The sequence below is a fragment of the Schistocerca cancellata genome, chromosome 1 (genome assembly GCF_023864275.1).
Source record: "Schistocerca cancellata isolate TAMUIC-IGC-003103 chromosome 1, iqSchCanc2.1, whole genome shotgun sequence".
Classification (NCBI taxonomy): Eukaryota; Metazoa; Arthropoda; class Insecta; order Orthoptera; family Acrididae; genus Schistocerca; species Schistocerca cancellata.
In genome coordinates this window covers 300,714,286-300,732,742 of record NC_064626.1, presented here as the reverse complement: position 1 = coordinate 300,732,742, position 18,457 = coordinate 300,714,286, and the positions used below count along the sequence as shown (strand labels likewise).

The window sequence follows — 18,457 nt, the reverse complement described above, 5'->3', positions numbered from 1 at the left end:
AGGAAAATCATATTCTCAAAACCACAGAATATTCTCCCTCTCTACAGATTCTTCCAAACACCGACCAACCATATTTTAGATTTTTGTCAACCAGCGCAGAAAGTTTGCAAGGAAATACCTATACCCGTCAATTAGGAATTCATGCAATGGTACGTTTCTCAGAGTAGAAATCCTCAGAAATAAACCAGCCTGCACAATTTCCAAGGAAACACTTCATCGTTCCTCTCTGTGGTGTCCAAGATTTTCAGAGTTTCCGAAGTATTATCCTGTTATCCTTCCGGCCTCGATACAACACCATCCGGTCGGTGCTGTATTGTGCTTCAGTGCTCAGGTGCCCCAACCGTCCATCTTCAGATACTTCCTATGTTAAGCAAACCAACACACCTGCTTGAAGTTGATTTGTACACAACTACTCTGGTATTTTTACGGACATAAAAGCAGTTTTCACTGATTTTACCTCCTGTTTAGTTATTAATGTCACATTTGGACATTTACACAGTGTATGGAAAGCAATAACTTTGAGCAAATGTTTTTCGGCTGTAAGCAGCCATGGGTCAAAAATTAAACTATATAACTTCTGAAGCTTAGAGACTTATCTTTTTCAGATATAGCAAGATGAAAAAGATTAAACTGCATTCGGTTGAGATATGAGCCCCCAAAGCTACACAAAATTTAGCACACAAAAACATTTTCATTACATTTGCAGCTACATATATTTTGATACGGAAAGACTGAGGCTATTGCACAAAATCACAAGAAGACAGCAAAGCTGTCTGTCATATTACCAATTATTGGCTGAATCTGTCCATAAAATTCCATAAAATTATAATTTATGGCTGCTTAAAGACATACAGAAGTAAAGTAGTACAGCTGTCACAAGATGTATGTAAAAATATCTAACCAGTAATATATTCCAATTCAGCACAAAAAGTTGTTTAAGTACACGAAAACAAGTACTTGTAATTTAAGAGTACCCGTTTATAAAAGTTATCCAAAGTAGGCTGCTTGGCATGCATGAAGGTGGTGTAAACTTGGGAGCCCTACCTATGAGATGCTGTAGAAATGGAACCAAATGAGGTATTGAACTGAAAATGTGTAAATATACATCCAAGAAATTGTTAAACCCACTCCAAAAATTTCATTCAATTTGGAAATGGTCGAATGGGATAAGAATTCCAAATCTAATCCGGCAGACATAGAATGACACTATGGTACAGGATGAGATATATATCAAATTTGCAGACTCGTGGCAGTGTTCCAGAGAATACATTAGGTAGAGTCAACTATTCTGCTGCTTCTAAAAATGACTGTGGTTGATGAGTTTGCTTTAAAATAACATTTTCTGTTTGAATAATAACTTTCTTTTTATTTATCCTTTGTACATTTATCTTTTGCACAACATGTTTCAGGAAAGATTACCAATTTCGAGTATGTTTTCCATGTGTTCATTCCCTGGCATTTATTAGCAATGTTTTCAGTGCGTGACATGCTGCACTGTTCTGTTGCATTTCGGTTTTCTAGTAGTGCACTTATGTAGAAACCACATATCCACAATTTTTTGCTTGGCACTTTATAAGTTTTGCTATGCTGCTGCTTGCACATATTTTCACTTTTACGTAATTCAGAACTTGGTGTAACCGCTGACGGTGTTTGTTGGAGCTTATATGAGCAACTGTTTTTAGTACTTATACTTTCAGATTTTTACAATTGCGTCAATGTTTTCCACATTTTTGTGGTAGTATAAACAGAATGTTAGCTAGGAAGGCAAGAAAGGACAACAGAATAAAAATTTATAAAGTAAAGGCAATACAATTTGTAAGGGAGTGAGACTTGGGTGCCTACATACAAGGATGTGAGAGGATCCAAACAACAGATGATGAGATTTTTAAAAGGTCAAAGGACACTCAAGATTATACTGAATACATAATGAAGACATACGAACAGAACTTAACATATCTAATATTGGCAAAAGAGTGAGTGATTATAGAAGAAGATGGAAAGACGATACTAACCATATGAATGAAGATAACATTGCCAAAACAACAGATAAGGCTTTACAGATGACAAGGAAGAAGAGATCTTGGAAGACCTAAGAAAACATGGGAAGAGTTCTGAATGGGAAGCCAGAAGAACTGGCATTTTGCCTAGACCACGAAGTACAGAAGAAAAAGACACATATCACATAAGAATCCTAGTAGTTGAATTAAAGATTTACCTAAGATTAAAGGCAATATTTTTCCATGTATTGCATAATGTCAGCAATGAGATTTATCTACCATACCCCCTTGCATAGAATAAGGACGTAGACATACAAACAAAAATTATGAAAGGCAGCCACTAAATAAACCAAATAAAATGACACCTCATGCAGCACCTTTGGAAACAAGACCCCCACATGAAATGGAATGTGAGCTTTAAGATATAATGACTTGATTACATATTAAATGCTTAATGGAATATGTACTGTATCTCCTAATCATTATAGGTAAACTGGAAGGATAATCTGCCTTAATTGAATGTCTGTAACAGCAGATATTATCGGTTGAGTAATTGTGTAATCCTTCCTGGCAAACAATGTGTGCAAAACAGGTGAACTCCCTTTCCTACCACATGGGCATGTAAACCTATTGTCCTCCTCTCAATGTAAACGACCTAATTTTTATTGGCTTTATGGATTAAATTCTGGCAGACCTGGTTATACATCAAACTTAGGTTTATTTTTTCATAGTCACTGGGTTGTAAACTTACCTTCTTGTCACCATGTGCTACAGAGTTCAAATAAACAAAAATTAATGTTGGAAGAAACTGCAATGTGAAACGCTGCAGATCTGGCTGCTTTGAGCGGTACAGTTCAAACAGTTGTGAGCAGACTGGATCCACAAGCTGTAATTGCAAATTTAAAAAAGATTCAATGTATACTTCTTAATTAGTGAAAGTAATTTAATATGGTAAATTTTACTCAATGAAAAAGGAAAAGGGTTTGAAATGAACTTAGCTTATATATTTGAGAAACATGTATGAAATGTTTGTGATTATATTAATAGTAAACAGCAACTGAACTACTTGGGCGAATAAAATATTACTCTGAGAAAGTCAATAAAACTTAAATCTATGAAACAAATGTAGATCTCAAAGATTATACTTTAAAAATTACATTGTTTAGCACATTATACACTATTTTAAAAAAACAATGGTTTAAGTTTACAACAACAGCAGTTACAGCCAGGGCACTTTTCCTCTACATACAAAATCACAAGGTGTTACTTTTGAGATGAGAGTAGTTTCAGGTAACCAATGAGAGGCAAGAAAGTAAACTAAGTATTGTATGTGCCATTCAAGTTATGTGAAGATTATTTGTGGCTATTTTGGATCATCATATGCTTTTTCAAAAGATGGTAGTTATAATTAACAGATATGTGTAACAGCCTGGTTGGGAATTGGCAAAGGCACCAAATGTGATCTTATGAGAAAAGTTTAGCTAAAGTTACTACGTGGTCAAGAAGTGGTTTCAGATGTATCCATCAGGCTATGATGAATATCTTGCAAACACCTCACATTACGACTGAATAAATTGCAAACTGCATGTTTATATTCACACCAGCTCATTGCTGTGACATTTTCACTGTCTAGCTGCTAATATCACTGCTAACTTCAAGGCAGTAGTTTACATATCCATTTAGGTTCCTTCTCATCTCACTGTCTGTGATGCAAACATTTCTCTGCAAAACACACGAGTAACAATATATTCCCTGTTCTATATGGAAATGAAGTCCCATGCTCCTTGACAGAGTGTAGGGGAACAATGTGGGAGACATCCACCGCTGTACTAGACAAGGTCCTAATGGTGGTAGTTTGCCATTGCCTTCCTACAACTAATGGGGATGAATGATGGTTACCACAAAATCAGTCACAATTTTTTAAGTTAGCAGATATTCACAATAACAATAAAAATAAAATAAGTGACAAACAATGTACAGCAGAAGTTACTATTCCAGCCTCAGATCACTGACTATCCTCAATAGCTACTCGAACTGTTCAGCAATTATAACCAAGCTGCTTCTCGGATTGTTAAGATATCATTACAAAATTAGCTCCTTAACACTCATTGACTTTGCCTACTTGAAGCCACATACCTTACAACTTAACTTAGACCTCAAGCTACAATATAGATCAATTTATCACAACATTCATTCCAATACTAGAAGTAATACTTACGTACTAGAAGTAATACTGAAGCACAAACAAGCATTGTCACAGTTCTGGTGCATCAATGAATACTCATTTACAGCAACACAAAGTATGTTACAAATCAACTAGCAATAGTGGTTTGTAGATTTCCCAAAAGAAAAAGTTTGTAGATTTCTTTCTTTCTAAATTGAACCTTCAGTGTCTCATATTCTTTGCCTAATTTCAAATGCACATATGAACATTGAGCAAAGCTGTTGATGTAGTCATAAAGAAAACAACAAAAATCAACAAAAAACAGTTACATTTTATTTTTGGATTTTGTGAAATGCACAGTTCTACATTTATGAACATTGAAAGGAAGTTGCCAATCTTCGCAACACTGAAGTTTTGTCAATAACCGAGTGATAATTTTACACTAGCTTTTCAATAATGATTCATTGGGTTGGTAACTGTAAGTCATTAAAATAAAATATGAAACTGAAGTGTCATAAAGGCCAGTAATATTAAACATAACCAGTAAGGAGCCTAACACATTTTGGGTCAAGTTAGCCTATCAATGCCAGATGTTGGCTTCATTCCATAATGTAATGTTGATGTGGCATGTTATGTCATACATGTGCAAACAGAAAGAGAACAAAAAAACTGACATTTTTTTCATTTGCATTACTTTTTGGAATGTAGGTTTTAGTGTCAGCCTGATAAATAGTACAAAACAAAATCTAGGTTAGTTTGAAAGGTGACAGTTTGGTTGAAAGATGGTGAAGCAGTATCAAATGCTTCAGTTTATCCCACATTTCCTTGAAGCATGCTGACAGGATAGGTATGTTCAGTCACTGGAAAAACATCCATTAGCTGAGTTGAAATGCTCATTCTATGAAGGAAAATGTTATGCATATTCAGAATGGAGTTGCAGCCAAAGACAACATCATTTGTCCATCTAAACCTTATAGAGTGTGGCTGGGTTATTACCACACATCTGTTTAGGGCTCCTTATTGAATTTAATGTGCTGCATCTTCCCTACTCAGAAGTCCTCAACCCCGTCATAGGTTTTGTTTTATATCCCACAGAATCATGTGTGTGTTAAGTTTTGGTGTGGTAATGTTTGAAATGCTCTTTGGCAGCCAAATAGGGTACAAATATGCATGCATCGATTCACAGATTTCAGGATGTCATGTGAGAAAAGCTAGAGATGAGTTCTGCGTGACCAACATTTTCAGAATCTATACTGTTTGTCATGGGAGAAATCATTCCACTCAATATTTCTCATTACATTACAGCTCTGAATATGTCCTAAAGTTCTACAATACATAGATGTCAATGACAGCAGGTAGTTCTGTGTATCATTTCTGCTACTATTCTTGTATGCAGGTGTATACTGTGTTTTCTTTCAACCAATGTGGGCACAACTACTTGTACTGGGAATCTATGGTACATTATGGCCATGGAGGGGATAATGCAGCAGCAAATACTGTATTACATCTAACAAAGATTCCATCAGGCCCTCAGGCTTTATTCAGTTTTAGAGATTTCAGCTGCTTCTCAATGCCAATGGCACTAATATCTATACCACTCATCTCTGTCATGGTGCAAGCATTAAATTGAAGCAACACTCCTGAATCTTCCTTTGTAGAGACATTTGAAAAGTGAGTCAGTATTTCCATATTTTCTTTTGTATCAACAGTTTCATGTGTCATCCACAGGTGTCTGGAAACTAACTTTGGTACCACCAACAGAATGAACATGAGAAGCATTTCTTTGAGAATTGTTCGACATCTTTTGATAAGATTCTGTTACGATAATTGTTGGAGGTTTCAGACACTGACCTTTCGATAGTCAAACAAGCTTTATGTACTACGTGTCTTTCTATAACAATATGTTCTATTTTACGACTACTGAGTAGAAGTGGTTGTTTCTTTAGAAGTTTCTTTATTTTTTTAGAATTTTCTTTATGAAGACTGTATACTGTGGAGGGTCCTTCATAGTATGAACAGTTTTGACTTTCTCCTTGAGATTTCCCATTTACCAACTTTACTGGATAAGTGCATTTTTCTGCTTCTTTTGGTTACCATTTCTAGTTGAGCAGTCATTGTTGCTAGAAATACTTCATGTGTGCTTCAAAGAGAACATCCTCAAAGAGGTTAACTATTTGTTCCCAGCATGAGTGGGTCTCCAAATTACCAGTTGTGAGTTGTTTTCAGAGAGGGCATTTAGTATTGTTTCTTGGGATGGCATACATATTAGCAAGTGCAGATTTTCTCTTAAGGTTCTGGTGTCATCTGAAGGCGAGTCTGGTGGTTAACAAAAAAATTAACCTATGATACCAAAACCTGTCCAAATGATTTCACATAAAAACTCTATCTTGGAAGACTTGTTTCTTGTTTACAGTGACAAATACACTTCATCCATTTCCCCATAGGCCTATTTTTTCCAATATACACTTAAATTTATCAGTTTCAAGTTTTAGCCAGATTTATTATGTGAACTCAACAGTGCTTTAAATTACGCTACTCTGTCATGAAGGGCTGAGCAATTATCACTTGGATTTTAATAGTCTAATTTCTGGGGTGAATTTCTTATGCTCTTATATTAATACTTCTGAGTTTCCTGCAGCTATCATTATCTGGACTGGATGGACATTATTAACAGAAATTTATGATGATATTTATAGACACACAAAAATAATAGGATAACACCAATCACCAATCATTAACTTCTATTCTATTGGGAATTGTTCTGAAATTGTAAAGTTTTTGACATTTTGTAGACAACTGGCTCTGCACAAACTGATGACAACATTACTGGCGCTGTCATCAATCTCCATATCAGAGACTTTACTTTTAAATTTCTGTTTATTCATGTTTCCTTAGCTTACAAGACTTTAAATTTCTTAGTTTCTGAAGACTGAATGTTTCAGAAATTACTAAATTTGAAGTCTTATAAACAGTCTCTCCTATCTGAACAAAACGATCTCATGAACTGTGGTATGAGTAAGCTTATGTAGAGGGAAGCAGGTGGCAGGGAGAGGGGCTCGGATTGGGTGGCTAGTAGCTTGGAGGGAGGCAGCCAGTTTGCAAGCTAGAAATGCAGGAGTGAGGTGTGGCAGGTATGTGGGCTGGCACAGCTGTAGCAGCCTTTGGGAAGCATCACATGCTGAAGGTGACATGAGGACATGAACTGAGAGGGGTGACAGGACAGAGGAAGGGGAAAGTGTTGTGTGGAGGGTGCGGGACAGTGGGTTACCAGAGATTTAGGCCAGGGTGACTGTGGGAGCTGCATATATGTTGTAAGGATAATGCCTATCAGCATAGTTAAGAGAAGCTGGTGGTGGAGGGAAGGACCCACATGGCTTGGGTTGTGAAGCAGCCGATGGAACTGAGAAAGTTGTTTCTGCAGCATGTTGTGCCCACCAGGTGGTCAACTTTGTTCTTGACAACGGTTTGGCAGTGGCCATTCATCCTCATCAACAATTAATTTGTGGTAATACCAACATAAAAGGCTCTGCGGTGTTTGCAGCAGACTCGGTATATGACATGGCTGCTCTCACAGGTGACCTGGCCTCAAATATTATAGGATAAGCCTGTGACAGGTCTGGAGTAGGAGGTGCTGGGTGAGAGGGCTGGCAAGTCTTGCACCTTAGCCTGCCACAGGACTACAGGAATATAATCCATGTGGCTAGGGAAGGTATCATGACCCTGTCACCTTCAGTATGTATTGCTTCCCACCAACTGCTAAATATGTGCCAGGGTATATAGCTGCTACTTCTCCCTCCCGCATTCCTAGCAGGCCAACTGGCTGCCTCTCTCCAAACCACTAGACACCCCCCCCCCTCCCCCCAGTCTACATGTACGTAGGCACTCTGCAAGCCACCGTATGCTGCATGGCAGTGGGTACCATGTACCACTACTAGTCATTCCCTTCCTTGTTCCACTTGCAATAGAGCCCTAACGTGCAATGTATGTTGGTGGCAGCAGATTTATTCAGCTGTCACAGCTTCAAACAGCAGTTCTTTAAATGTATTCAACAATGTTCCTTGAAAACAACATTGTCTTCCCTCAACGTATTCCATTTTAAAGTCCTGAAGCATTTCTGTAACAGTTACGTGTTGTTGAAACCTACCGGCAACAAATCTAACAGTCCACCTCTGAATTGCTTCAATGTCTTCCTTCAATCCAACCTGGTACGGATCCCAAATATTCAAGCAGTACTATGTGAACCACACTTTCCTAAAATTCTCACAATAAACCAAAGTTGACCATTCACCTACCCTACCGCAGTTCTCACATTCGCCTTCCTTACCACACATCTCACATGCTCGTTCCATTTCATAATGCCTTGTAATGTTATCCAGATATTTAAATGACTTGTCTGTGTCAGTCATGGCACGACTAAAACTGTATCTGAACATTACAGGTTTGTTCTTCCTACCCATCCGCATTAACTTACATTTTTCCACATTTAATGCTAGCTGCCATTCATCACACCAACTAGAAATTTTGTCCAAGTCAAGTTGTATCTTCCTACTGTCACTCAACTTCGACACCTTACCGTACACCACAGCAAACAACTGCAGATTGTGGACCACCCTGACTGCACCAAATCCCTCTCCCTCTACCCACCCCACCGGACACTATTCCCACCACAACTAACCCACCTGATGAAAAATACTATTAATCTAACTGGCAGCAGGTAGTGGCATAGGCACGTGTACATATGTTTGTATTTCACTCTAGCTCACCAAAAGGATAACTCTGAAAGCTAGCGAGTTTTCTTTCTTTTGTGTGTGCCTATCGTCAACCCAATGCTTCTGCTTTTCAGTGCATGGTGTAACAGGAAGATCACAATTGGCTTTTGTTGGTCAATCAGCACACAAGATTCCCACAAAAGAAACAAAGCTATGAAATTTAATATGCTTTTATCCCCTTCCAGCTTGTTCCTGACATTCCTTGTAATGATTGAATGGAAAAAGCCACAATTTGTATTATAAATGAAGTAACAATATACACTAATGCCATTAATGTGGCAGAGATTAAACACCTATGGAACTACTGACAACTGATGTGCTTGTCATTAACACCTTCAACTTTATTAAAAACTTGAAAATATCAGACCACAGTGGCAAAACAGGAGATGTATGTGTAACTATTCAAAGCTCAATGTACATAAACCAATTTTTATGACATTTTTGGCTTTCACAACTCATCAGCAACCTGCCACCTTCCTACCTCCTCGAGACTGAGTTATGCTACAGTACATTCACTTAACAAAAATTTGTATAAAAAACAGGTCCACTAAAGAACATGATCTAAGAGCACTCACACTGAATAAATGTTTTATCCATCTAAATCCACAATGTGAACATACAAACAATATTCCAATCATCATCTACATAGCATATGACATAATAATTCAGAGAAAGTAAATAGGTTACTTACATTGTGCACTGCATATGCAATGCAACAATTCTCCTAGTATACTGAGAGAGAGCAAATTAACACTGCATAAAACATTTCACCAAGGCTTTCACTATCTCCACATTTAAGTTCATTAGTTGTCCAATACCATCCATTTGTGCCATAATAATGGAAATTTTTTACTTAATTTACCCTTTTTTAGTTTCTTTTGCCCATGTTTTCACTACCTCCTTTTTTGTTAAAACATTAACGATTTCCTTCACTTTGGACTGCACAAATTAGTAACGCTGCATCTACTACAAATCAAAGCACAAGCAGGATGCATCCTCAACTAGGCAACAACCCAATTATTCTTTATTCTGCAATCATATGATTGACTCCATTCCAACTTGTCATGGTACGTACTGAGAGCGACTCCGCAGTAAATTCAAAAAGTGTTATATGTCTTGTTATACAGCACACCCTTGAACAATTAAAGGTAGTGGTTAAGCTGAAATAAGATGAGTGGAATTTTTTGAAATTATAGTAGTATAGTGAACAGCACAGGTTTTTTACTAGCATGATTATTAAACCAAAAATAATGGCATTGGTTTTATCAAATAATCTCCTGTATTACACATTCTAAATGATACTCATATTTCCAGATTATGTACTTTCATTTTATGAAATATAAATTAATTCCTCGCATACTGATATTTTAAATATTACATATTTATTAGGGATGCAACATATAACAATAAGAAGCTTTTGTAAATATATCAAAACGACGCACATACATACATCTGCGAACCGGCCTCGCTCCTCCAAGACAGAATGCAATGCTGCAATGAGACTGTGGTTATGTTCCAGCGAAACGGCAAAACTATGAAGCTGGTCAGGTTCCTGACCTGCACAATCTTGCAGCCATTCTCGCACAGTCTCTGCCATAGCTCTCCCCTTCAAAATAATAACAAAAAATTGAAGTTTCCATTATCACACACAAATTAAAAACACACCTATCTGATGGTCAAATTCTTATTTTTCAAACAGCTGTACCAGCTGTGTTTATAAATTCAACATTAATGACAAAAGCAAAAGAAGCAGATCTAGCACACCTCTCATACAAATTCGTTCACACAACACTAAAAAAGAAGTCAGGCAACATTTTGCGATGAAGTCCGTGAGGAAATGGGTACGGAATTGCAGAAAGGGCAAATTCCTTAACACTGTCAACGTTCAACGAAACTCACTCTTTATTTGATAGTTTCATTCATTTTACAACAGTCTAACATCCGGCGAAACTGAATATTTGTAACCATCTCGGCGACATTAAATATACATTTCCGCTAACAATTTATTGCACTTTCTAAATCTCTTCTCACATTTTATTTTACTTATTATCACGAAACATTACTTCGAACCAAAATAATACTAATCATGGTTTACAAATCCCTTCCAACACACATCGCACATCTTCCAACATTGAAATGTCAGGTTCGCCAAAGATTTACGCAATTCACGAGTTTTAGTTAAAATCTCTGGGTCAGCTGTGATCGAACGTGTTCCAGTCAGAATTTTGGCGATCTCCTGTCTACACTATCCAACTTGTCTACACAGATTTTATTTGTGCCCACAGATTTGAGCAGTTTCGCTCAAACCTGCACCTCCAACTCCTAGGTTTACTCACATTTCACATATGCGCAAATCTCCTATTTACAAAGAATGATCTGTGTGAGCAGATGTGACGTGTGCAGACATTTGCACAGACAGATCGTTGAATGTGGACGGGCCTTTAAAAGCCAGTCTTTAATATTGTTGGGAACATTCATATTTTACTCTTTGATGTGTTATATGTATGGTAGTTTATGTTTTTTCCTTGATCTTGGTTATGTACATCGTTGAATAAATGGTCTCTAATAATGTGTGTTCCTGACAATACGGTATATTGCGTATTTGATTAAAAGGTCAACTTTATAATCTCACAGAAAACTAATTAGAGTCAATATCTAATAAATATGGCAAAATGGCCAAGTTGTCAAAGGGACTGCCGTATTTCTATAATGCACGCTCTCTTTCATGTTAAGAAGAAAATTTTTTCATAATTTCCTGGCAGAAAAAAAAATTATGTGTTCAACAAGGGCTCGATCCTAGGATTTTCGAAAGACAAACGTCCTGAGTTCAAGTACCATTTCAGCACTCACTTTCAATCTGCCAAGGAGATTCGAATCAGCACACACTACCTTACAGAGTGTACATTCTTTCTGATAATTTTTTAACTCCCCAATAAGTGTAGTTGTATGATTAAAGGACGATTCATCGTAGGTATCAAAGAAGCATCATGTGAGGTCCCGTCGCAATCATATCGCAGTTTATTCATACTGGATGTCATGTCACGTCAGGTTAACTCCCTGAAAGCCCAGTACTGAACAGTGAAACTGAGGTGACAGAATATCATTCGTAATACAAATAGTATTGGAACTGATGAACCAACAACGATAAAGGTTAGTAGTAGCTAAAGAAAATTTCATCACGTATGTTCTTGATCAGTTTTGTGTGTTAAGTGCTCAGAAGTGAAACGATATTTTGCTAGTAAAAATAGATAGGCATAAACGCATTAAACAATATTTATAAGGGAATAAATAGAGACTGTTACCTTAACAACTATGTACTTTGCTTCTTTTGCTACTAATAATGTTATAAAGAACTGTACTTTTCTCCTTCATTGGAGCTGACAGTTTCACTTAAAATGTGCTTATGGAAGAACAGTCAATGAAAAAATAGTCAGTAGTCGTGGAACGTTTGACATTCTCTACAAAAACAAAGCAAAATCAGAAAAATAGGTATCCAGGAGACGGAAAAGCACTTAACCCTCTACAATAAAATGAATGAGCGCAGCAAACATAGGTAACTACCGATGTTATCAGATGACACAGTGAAAAGTTTCTTCCCAAGAAACCTTGAGGATGATGTGGCGTGATCTGGCGGTCCGTTGACGGCCTGTGTGAATGTTGCCATTTGAAATGCATTTTGAATCGTTTTGGCCTGATATGATGGCAAATGGGAACTGGCCTTATAAATGACACACGAAATAATCACTAATAACGCCGATTTGAAGATCGATTCACTCTAGACCCCAACGAATCACAACGGAAGCGCAGCATCGTCATCATCCAATAGTGGAGTGTTCACACTAAAGAGAACACCAACTCATTGTCAGTTCATTTAGCCTATGTTGAGAGTTACTTTTGTTTCTATATTTTGTTGTTATATGTTGTGCAAGATGTTTTTTTTATATGTTCAACGCATTTTTTCAAAACAACACTGATAAGTAACTCTTAGCTCTGTCAGTTGTTTCTTGTCCAAGCATGGAATATGTGAATATGTTATATTAGGGTGAATTGCTTTCAACATTACCAAATAATTACTTATCAAGAAGTTTTGGGCCTATTTATATACAAGTAGAAAATTGGGGTCTAGTTTAGCAGGGGATACAACCACGGCCGCCTGTATTAGAGGCCGGAGCCGTCAAGCCGACAACGTCGTAGCCTGTGACGTCAGTAGGCCGGCTAGCGTGACCAGCTAGGGCGAGACTGAAGTTTAGATCTCATCGAATGCAGACGACGTGTCAGATATAAATACGGAATCAGTTTCTTTTGTTGTAGATTTGGTCCCCATAAATAACACAGTAACCTAGAGAAGCTAATTTCTCGCAGTATTACGCCGACTTTATGTCGCAATTACGCGTTTCCTTGCAACGATGAACTTTTCAATAACCCACATGTGCTTCATAGCAGTATATTATGACGTTTCTTACCCGAGATTTGGAGATACAAGTTCAGCAAACAATTTTGTGAGGTGCCTACTAACATTATTTGCAGATTTACAATTATTTCCGTCTGTTATTTGAAATGTACTATCATGTTCCTTCCTATATAAATGACAAACTAATATAAAAGTTTCTGGCAGCTGCAACATGTCTTGCACACCTTTGTATATGAGGGTGGCATAATAGCAATAATTTTTAACGAACGTTTTTTGTGTATTGTTCATTAGTATGTTAGATTTTTTTTTAATCACAGGTCATACACAATCTACACATCTTTCGGAGTCAGAATGAACTGGGGACCTTGCTGTAGGATTTGCATAAGAAGCGTGACTGAAATTTATCAGTTCATTAAAGTTTATTTCATAGTGGCCACCTCCTCCTTGCCAGTACTAATCAGAGCATTTAAGGACTGAGGTTATGGGTAAGAAAGAAGTTTCGTAATTTTGTGTCAAAAGTTATGTAATGTTTTTAATTTTCTATTAACTCCCTCCTTCTTGGAGCATATTAAATGATCATTTTGGAATTTGGTATAATTATTTAACAATATGTTACACATAATGGAAACCAGCTTTTTGTAGATATCAGTAAGTGGCCTTCCACAGAGACATTAATCTGTTAGGGAATCAGTAGGGAATTTGAACACTGAGATGTAACCCTCTTCCTTGCTAGATTTGTAGTTGCTGTTGCAAACAGGAACACATTTTTCTGGCATCTGCAAATAGAATGATGCATTAATTACTAATGTCAAAATGCTATTATGTAAAAATAGCAAATGAGAATTTGAGTGGACAGGTTTTTTCTACTGCTTGGACATCACAAAACACAAGTCTACAAATAGAATCAAATGTGTAGAAATATTCATAATATTAACACAAAATCACTTAGAAGAAGATTCTGATACTAAACTTTTAAATTCAAAACTTTATTTTCAAATTATATCTAGAATATAGTAGAACTTTTGTTGCAATTGTGTAGACGAAAGTCGATCACATAGCACACTTGCACATATACATGTAACACTACAATCTTCACAGAATTGTATACTTACATTGTGTTATATCTTCGACTGTAGTCACGACTACTTGCTATAATTTTTGCAGGGTCCAGTATAGCATAATTACATTGTAATGTTGGATAAAACAGGCACCGCGAAAGTACGTAAACAACTGCTTCCGTTCGCTACCTTATAGCCACAGCCATGCGGTAGGCCCTAACGTAACATTGCCACATTTCAGTCCTCCGTCCTCTAATACAGGCGGGGTCTAGTGAAGCAGGGGATACAATCCATTGGCTTTGAACAATGACGTCATTCCTTAGTCATAGATAGTAATGTCTTCACTTCGAGGCATAGATAATAAAGAAGTTCTGTGTTCTAATAAGCGCTATCATTAAAATAATTGAATGTGAATCTAAAAGCGATCGCTTGATATTAGATACAGATGCTTCAGTAGCTGATAAGTGTTTTTAGGCTTTAAAAAAAAAATCTCACGAGATAGAATAAACTGATCCTAAGATACAGATGCTTCAGTAGCTGATAAGTGTTTTTTGGCTTTTTTAAAAAAAAATCTCACGCGATAGAATAAACTGATCCTACTTTATTAAGCAATCAATAAAAAAAACTAAACTAAAACATAACAACAAAAGACAAGTGAAACACAAAGGTTAAATAAACAATCAAAACATATAAAATGAAACAGGTTGCAAATGTAACGTATGTGTATTTCCACCTATTCGTAAGTAGGATCAGTTCATTCTATCTTGTGAGATTTTTTTTTAAAGCCAAAAAACACTTATCAGCTACTGAAGCATCTGTATCTTCTAATGGGTGCGGGAGTTCTGACTCACTCCCCACCCAGCTCCCCAGGAGTCGGAACTCCCGCACCCATTAGAAGATACAGATGCTTCAGTAGCTGATAAGTGTTTTTTGGCTTTTAAAAAAAAATCTTACGAGATAGAATAAACTGATCCTAAGATACATATGCTTCAGTAGCTGATAAGTGTTTTTGGCTTTTAAAAAAAAATCTCACGAGATAGAATAAACTGATCCTACTTTATGTTACTAATAGTGGAGAAGAAATAAACAGCACATCTACAATTTGTATCCCGTGTTCCACTTAGGGTTTACTGAAGCGGAGGATACATTGTTCAGGTGAAGAACAGAACAGTAATGCTAGTGAAAACGAAGAAATCGCCTTACGACAACCTCGTATTCCCGACTGTACTTAAGCAACACACTTCGAATGAGCTTTTAATTTGTATCGGGTTTCATTTGCGGTTTAGTGAAGCAGGGGATACATAGTTCAAGTGAACAACAGGACAGCAATGCTAGTTGAAACTAAGAAATCGACTACGCTGAACTTGTATCCCGTACTGCACTTAAGCAATACAGTTCGAAAGACTTTCGAGATACAACTGACATACATGTAACGTGATGTATTCTTTGCTAGTAATTTCATTCATTTCTTTCCATTGTATTTTGCGGAGAAATACTAAGATACAAACACGCGATATCGTTAACGTGAAAATACTACTGGCCCTTACATATGTGAAGTAAAGTTTATCTCTCTCGCATTCCTTTGTTTCTCAACATTCTCCTCAGCCCTTTCATCTTTGTAATACATGCTCTCTGGCGACTTGTGACGTCATTGTTCAAAGCCGATGGGTTGTATCCCCCGCTACACTAGACAGATGAAAGAGCTGAGAAGAATGTTCAGAAACAAAGGAATGAAAGAGAGAAAACTATACTTCACATATATAAGGGCCAGTAGTACACTCCTGGAAATTGAAATAAGAACACCGTGAATTCATTGTCCCAGGAAAGGGAAACTTTATTGACACATTCCTGGGGTCAGATACATCACGTGATCACACTGACAGAACCACAGGCACATAGACACATGCAACAGAGCATGCACAATGTCGGCACTAGTACAGTGTATATCCACCTTTCGCAGCAATGCAGGCTGCTATTCTCCCATGGAGACGATCGTAGAGATGCTGGATGTAGTCCTGTGGAACGGATTGCCATGCCATTTCCACCTGGCGCCTCAGTTGGACCAGTGTTCGTGCTGGACGTGCAGACCGCGTGAGACGACGCTTCATCCAGTCCCAAACATGCTCAATGGGGACAGATCCGGAGATCTTGCTGGCCTGGGTAGTGGACTTACACCTTCTAGCGCACGTTGGGTGGCACGGGATACATGCGGACGTGCATTGTCCTGTTGGAACAGCAAGTTCCCTTGCCGGTCTAGGAATGGTAGAACGATGGGTTCGATGACGGTTTGGATGTACCGTGCACTATTCAGTGTCCCCTCGACGATCACCAGTGGTGTACGGCCAGTGTCGGAGATCGCTCCCCACACCATGATGCTGGGTGTTGGCCCTGTGTGCCTCGGTCGTATGCAGTCCTGATTGTGGCGCTCACCTGCACGGCGCCAAACACGCATACGACCATCATTGGCACCAAGGCAGAAGCGACTCTCATCGCTGAAGACGACACGTCTCCATTCGTCCCTCCATTCACGCCTATCGCGACACCACTGGAGGCGGGCTGCACGATGTTGGGGCGTGAGCGGAAGACGGCCTAACGGTGTGCGGGACCGTAGCCCAGCTTCATGGAGACGGTTGCAAATGGTCCTCGCCGATACCCCAGGAGCAACAGTGTCCCTAATTTGCTGGGAAGTGGCGGTGCGGTCCCCTACGGCACTGCGTAGGATCCTACGGTCTTGGTGTGCATCCGTGCGTCGCTGCGGTCCAGTCCCAGGTCGACGGGCACGTGCACCTTCCGCCGACCACTGGCGACAACATCGATGTACTGTGGAGACCTCATGCCCCACGTGTTGAGCAATTCGGCGGTACGTCCACCCGGCCTCCCGCATGCCCACTATACGCCCTCGCTCAAAGTCCGTCAACTGCACATACGGTTCACGTCCACGCTGTCGCGGCATGCTACCAGTGTTAAAGACTGCGATGGAGCTCCGTATGCCACGGCAAACTGGCTGACACTGACGGCGGCGGTGCACAAATGCTGCGCAGGTAGCGCCATTCGACGGCCAACACCGCGGTTCCTGGTGTGTCCGCTGTGCCGTGCGTGTGATCATTGCTTGTACAGCCCTCTCGCAGTGTCCGGAGCAAGTATGGTGGGTCTGACACACCGGTGTCAATGTGTTCTTTTTTCCATTTCCAGGAGTATATTTTCACTTTAATGATATCGCGTGTTTGTATCTAAGTATTTCTCCGCAAAATACAATGGAAAGAAATGAATGAAATATATTATTAGCAAAGAATACATCACGTTACATGTGTGTCAGTTGTATCTCGAAACTCTTTCGAACTGTATTGCTTAAGTGCAGTACAGGATACAAGTTCAGCGTACATCGATTTCTTCGTTTTCAGAAGCATTTCTGACCTGTTCTTCACTTGAACAATGTATCAAACCCTAAGTGGAAAACGGGATACAAATTGTAGATATGTGTTGTTTATTTCGTCTCCGCTATTATTAACAGTCTTTTGTTACGTACATATCAGTACTACTGATGACAGAAGGACCTACGTGTGTAATATATGTATACCAGACTTCCGGTGACCTCTATACATGTACACTGGGAACGAAAAGGTGGAAATTGACGTACATTACATTTGCAACCTGTACCTAAACTGAACTACACGGAGACAAGAAGACGACACATGTACAATTTGAATCCCGTACATTTGTTATCTTGCTCGCCATTTGACATATATAGTGTCAGTGTAAAGGCGAAGTGAAGGACGGGATACAAATTTTAGTTGTTTCGGGGGTTTCACCTGTAATATAGCAAGTACACATTCGAAAATGTGTCACTGATACTAGTGCTGGGAAACTAAAGAAGATCGACAGCTGAGAAATTTCTATTAGGTACTTCACAACACGAAAATACACATATTGGTGGAATAAAACAGTGAAATATGTCCAAATAGTGAAATACAGCGAAAGAAGCAAATGGAAAAGTGAACTTACAGACAGTAACGAAAATTACATACCCACAAACAGACAAATCCATTCCTATAATGAAA

General features: G+C 38.5%; 1 protein-coding gene across 3 annotated transcripts in view; it reads right to left on the bottom strand.

The window, feature by feature from the left end:
• The window catches only part of LOC126172149 (hyccin), a 142,343-nt gene extending 131,215 nt beyond the window's left edge, over positions 1 to 11,128 (bottom strand). The window contains exons 1-3 of one of the 3 annotated variants that reach the window (XM_049920856.1): positions 10,830 to 11,128; positions 10,377 to 10,536; positions 2,749 to 2,883 (exon numbers count right to left, since the gene is read on the bottom strand). In XM_049920856.1, the coding sequence (XP_049776813.1) occupies positions 2,749 to 2,883; positions 10,377 to 10,536; positions 10,830 to 10,849 (315 nt within the window). In that variant the 5' untranslated portion in view covers positions 10,850 to 11,128. Of the gene's footprint in view, positions 1 to 2,748; positions 2,884 to 10,372; positions 10,537 to 10,829 lie in introns of those variants that run through there. The other 2 variants (XM_049920857.1, XM_049920858.1) reach the window with 2 other exon arrangements.
• Positions 11,129 to 18,457: the final 7,329 nt, after the last annotated feature.